General features: G+C 40.5%; 1 protein-coding gene across 1 annotated transcript in view; it reads left to right on the top strand.

The window, feature by feature from the left end:
- LOC110451054 (oviduct-specific glycoprotein-like) overlaps positions 1 to 4836 on the top strand; it is a 33641-nt gene extending 28805 nt beyond the window's left edge. The window contains exons 12-13 of the mRNA XM_021498901.1: positions 2987 to 3006; positions 4084 to 4836. Of these exons, the coding sequence (XP_021354576.1) occupies positions 2987 to 3006; positions 4084 to 4836 (773 nt within the window). The remainder of the gene's footprint in view (positions 1 to 2986; positions 3007 to 4083) is intronic.
- The last annotated feature ends 655 nt before the right edge of the window (positions 4837 to 5491 follow it).

The raw sequence follows: 5491 nt of genomic DNA, 5'->3' as shown, positions 1-5491 counted from the left end.
ACATATTGATCACCATACACATATTGATCACATACACATATTGATCACCATACACATATTGATCACATACACATATTGATCACCATACACATATTGATCACATACACATATTGATCACATACAAATATTGATCACCATACACATATTGATCACCATAAACATATTGATCACCATACACATATTGATCACATACACATATTGATCACCATACACATATTGATCACATACACATATTGATCATCATAAACATATTGATCACCATACACATATATCGCACCAGAAATGAAAAGTTAACCATAAACATATGTCTGACCATAAACATACAGCTCACCATAAACATATATCTCACCAGAAACATTTATCTCACATAAACATATATCTCACCATAAACATATATCTCACATAAACATATATCTCACCATAAACATTTATCTCACATAAACATATATCTCACCATAAACATACAGCTCAACAGAAATATGCAGCTCACCATAAACATATATCTCACCAGAAACATACAGCTCACCATAAACTTATGTCTCACCAGAAATATACAGCTCACCATAAACATATGGCTCACCATAAATACAATCTCACCATAAATATACAGCTCACCATAAATATATATCTCACCAAAAACATACAGCTCACCATAAACCTACAGCTCACCATAAACATACAGCTCACCATAAACCTACAGCTCACCATAAACATACAGCTCACCATAAACATACAGCTCACCAGATATATACAGCTCAGTATCAACATAAATCTCACAATAAATACAATCTCACCATAAACACATGGCTCACCATAAATATGTATCTCACCAGAAATATACAGCTCACCATAAACATATGGCTCACCATAAACAGAATCTCACCATAATCATACAGCTCACCAGAAATATATAGCTCAGTATCAACATAAATCTCACAATAAATACAATCTCACTATAAACATATATCTCACCATAGCCATATATCTCACCAGAAATATACAGCTCACCATAGCCATATCGCTCGACATAAATACAATCTCACCATAAACATATCGCTCACCATAAATACAATCTCACCATAAACATATATCTCACCATAAACATATATATGTTTATGGTGAGATATATGTTTATGTGAGATATATGTTTATGGTGAGATATATCTCACCATAAACATATATCTCACCATAGCCATATATCTCACCCGAAATATACAGCTCACCATAACCATATATCTCACCATAAACATATATCTCACCATAAACATATATCTCACCAGAAATATACAGCTCACCATAAACATATATCTCACCATAAACATATATATCACCATAAATACAATCTCACCATAAACAAACAGCTCACCATAAACATATATCTCACCAGAAATATACAGCTCACTATAAACATATGGCTCACCAGAAATATACAGCTCACCATAGACATATATCTCACCATAAAAATACAGCTCACTATAAACATACATATAGCTCACCAAAAATATACAGTTAACCATAAACATATATCGCACTCATCATGAACATATACATTTAATGTCGTGTTGGCGTGTCATATAAAAGTGCATACAGTCACTTCGGAGAACATAAGAATTGCATTTGGAAACACATCACTGATCACTGGTGTAGGCGACACCACCTTATTTAGGACAAATCGGCCCACACATCTAGCATGTTAAAGGTTCCTTTATCCTGTCGGTGCCGCAGCTCATCAAACAATAAGAAATATCTCCGCTTCCTAGAAAACGTTATCCTTTCCCACTTCTCTAGCATGTCTCAATGCCTATCCTCGTTCTTCCCCGAGTTTTACTTGCGCCATATCTAATCATGTCATACCGACTACTAGGATTATTAGGTGGCGCCGTGTCAATTTGTTCGGAACAGACAAAAGTAGAAAAATAGAGCTCACTATAAAGATATTAATGTATGAAACGCAGGACCTTTCCGAGTTTAATTAGAGGAAAGTCAATAACTTTATGATGGATTTGTGATTTATGATTTTTTTCCCTCCATTTAAAAATAAAAACATATTATAGCTACTTCATTTGTATTAATAGTAGATTCTACTACGGAACACGATTAAGTAATGTTTGACAAAAGAAATTCCAGGTTTGGAGTCGAGGGCTTCAGCACAAGACTAAGAATAAAGAACAGTATTTACCTGTCAAAGGTGTAGTGTCGTCACCCCGTGTCATAACGTTCAAAACAGCAAACATCAATTAAAAATGCATTCCATGTCGACTGTAAAATTCTGATTTTGACAGACAACACATGAATGTACAGAGAAAGTAAATTATAGGAACATCGTTAGATGTGAGATAAACAGTGTACTTTTGACTATAAATATAACGCTGTCTCGTGGGGGAATACGACCTTGTGTGCAGGCTCATAAATCAAAAAAGTAAATTGCCTTTAAGGAATGCCATAACATTTCCATCTTGTCAATCTTGTAAGGTTTAATTGTGACGTGTAAAGTGCATGCTAACATTGCACACATCTAAACAGTGTATCGTCCTGCTAATCGGGAGTAGAATGATATGTCTGTTGACAAAGTCCAGCTCCAAGATACATTGTAATTCGCTTTAAGAAATAAATATGTAATTTACTCAAACTAATACTAGTGTGTCATCAGTATGTATTTGTCAGTAGTCCCATTGTCATGGACCTTTGCATTCTTATGTTTCAGGGCCTTACCTTATGTACGGACGGGGAAACGATGTAAGGTGCCGACTCGTGAACAGTCACATTGTCAAACTAGCATCCGTGTGCTTGAAAAAAACATTTGTGGTCGACAATTCGTGTGCTCAACCATTACATGAAACGTACACGGTTGTAATTAGGTCAAATTCGTGACATTTTTGACTGATCTTAAAAAAACATTAACGAATGTACGGCACGATGTCCATTAGCAAAAGATACATGTTATATAGTGTTTGTGTAAAAATCATATGTTCATAATGTTTTACAGATGCAGCATTAAATAGGTTGGTATGTAGGATTTATAGGAAAATAAAAATGACATAATTGATTAATATGTATATATCTTACCCATAAACATGATAGAAATAGAAACAATGTCATGAACCGTCCCCAGTAAAAAAAAACCCACCACAAACAGACTATTTTACATCTTACATGTACAAAAGTCATACATACTGCTTACAGAAAAGTCATACAAAGGAGTTGTGAGATAAAAAAAAGTACAGATACTCAGCAAGAGAGGAAGGGTCATCACTTCTTTCAGCTAAGATAAATGTATAGATTTTGTTGCAGTTGTATTCAGAATGGTATCGATTTATTCACTTAAGAGTTGGATTATAGTACTTATTTATCATCAATCAAAGCCTCGCTGAAATGATATTATTACACTTTTACGCGGGGTAAGTCGGAGTTTCCTAAGTCACACGTTAAGCACCGCATTTGACCACCGTTTGTGCGTTGCAGCGTCGTCGCATTGAACTTGTACGGTATCTCTTAATCGGTCAACGCTTGGGCCAGTTCCTGCCAGTAAGACGGCTGGTTTTGACGTTTCTATCAGTGACATGTCTGTTGACCAACATCTGAGCATTGTTTTTCTGCAAAAGTGTTCTGCTGACTCGACTGGTATGCATTGAGGCAGCTGACGTATTTATAAAAATGGAAATACAACTCAAAATCCCGTCTCGATAATGTACCCAATTCAAATTGCAAGCAGTCTGGTACGATTGGCACGAAAATAACACCCTAGATCATCACACAACCTCAATCAAAACGGCTCCATTAAACGACGCAACACTTCACCGAGCATTTAGGCCGTAATACACATTGATCTTTTGGCGTTACGCCTACGGACTGTGTGAGCGGGTCCAATTAGACTGGTTGTTTTGTGACATTGTGTCAAGATTGGCTCGGTGTTAGGGCTCATCGCTTTTAATTGGGCTACTTTCATACGGTTTCGGATAGTTCGGATAGTATGGATAGTATAGATAGTACGGATAGAGACAGGACGACTAAGAAATGTCCTCGAGGAACAATACGATTACGTGTATCCCGCGGTCTACCTGATCGGTCGTTACACGGGGTCAGCCGTATCCCGCGGTCTACCTGATCGGTCGTTACACGGGGTCAGCCGTATCCCGCGGTCTACCCGATCGGTCGTTACACGGGGTCAGCCGTATCCCGCGGTCTACCCGATCGGTCGTTACACGGGGTCAGCCGTATCCCGCGGTCTACCTGATCGGTCGTTACACGGGGTCAGCCGTATCCCGCGGTCTACCCGATCGGTCGTTACACGGGGTCAGCCGTATCCCGCGGTCTACCCGATCGGTCGTTACACGGGGTCAGCCGTATCCCGCGGTCTACCCGATCGGTCGTTACACGGGGTCAGCCGTATCCCGCGGTCTACCCGATCGGTCGTTACACGGGGTCAGCCGTATCCCGCGGTCTACCCGATCGGTCGTTACACGGGGTCAGCCGTATCCCGCGGTCTACCCGATCGGTCGTTACACGGGGTCAGCCGTATCCCGCGGTCTACCCGATCGGTCGTTACACGGGGTCAGCCGTATCCCGCGGTCTACCCGATCGGTCGTTACACGGGGTCAGCCGTATCCCGCGGTCTACCCGATCGGTCGTTACACGGGGTCAGCCGTATCCCGCGGTCTACCCGATCGGTCGTTACACGGGGTCAGCCGTATCCCGCGGTCTACCCGATCGGTCGTTACACGGGGTCAGCCGTATCCCGCGGTCTACCCGATCGGTAGTTACACGGGGTCAGCCGTATCCCGCGGTCTACCCGATCGGTCGTTACACGGGGTCAGCCGTATCCCGCGGTCTACCTGATCGGTCGTTACTCGGGGTCAGCCGTATCGTGGACAATCGGTTGCCCACCCAGTTTGGTTCACTCGACTCAATGAAAGGTTTATTGTCTTGGTACTGCCAGCAAATCGTCTACTTGACCTGTCGTTGAGCCATTCCCGCATTGAACAAGTCAACAACCCTTTTCCACTAAACTTTGGATAGCTGCGGTAAAACAAAAATGCGTATTGGTGATGATATTTAAATTTTCAGTCGCCACAGGATGACAATTGAGTTACTTCTACGTTAAATGGTTTCGACAAATCACTGATGTAATTCACGATTGATTTCCTAAAAACGCATTTGGAGCTCTTAAGGCACTATAGACTTTCACGGTTGAATGCTTTGGATCAATAAAGTATCACTTCGTAGGTATTCCTATACTACAAAAACGTCGTTTTACGTGTATTTTCACTGATATAAAGGTAGTTCACATGAGAAAGTGCGAACCTTTCTCTTTTGCTGAGTATACGACAGTTTACAAATCAATTTACATACATGAAATAATATCGAATTCTTGGTATCTATCAATTCCTCATGGTGGACAAACCTTATTAAGAGAATACTTGTTTGTTTGTTCAAACGATGTAGAGAGCCATGCTTTTTGGCCGGTAGTAGAAGAGAGATCGAGAGAGAGATG

The sequence above is a fragment of the Mizuhopecten yessoensis genome, unplaced genomic scaffold, assembly GCF_002113885.1.
Source record: "Mizuhopecten yessoensis strain PY_sf001 unplaced genomic scaffold, ASM211388v2 scaffold5757, whole genome shotgun sequence".
Classification (NCBI taxonomy): domain Eukaryota; kingdom Metazoa; phylum Mollusca; class Bivalvia; order Pectinida; family Pectinidae; genus Mizuhopecten; species Mizuhopecten yessoensis.
Note: the sequence above shows the minus strand (reverse complement) of the source record. Positions and strands in the feature narration are given on the sequence as shown.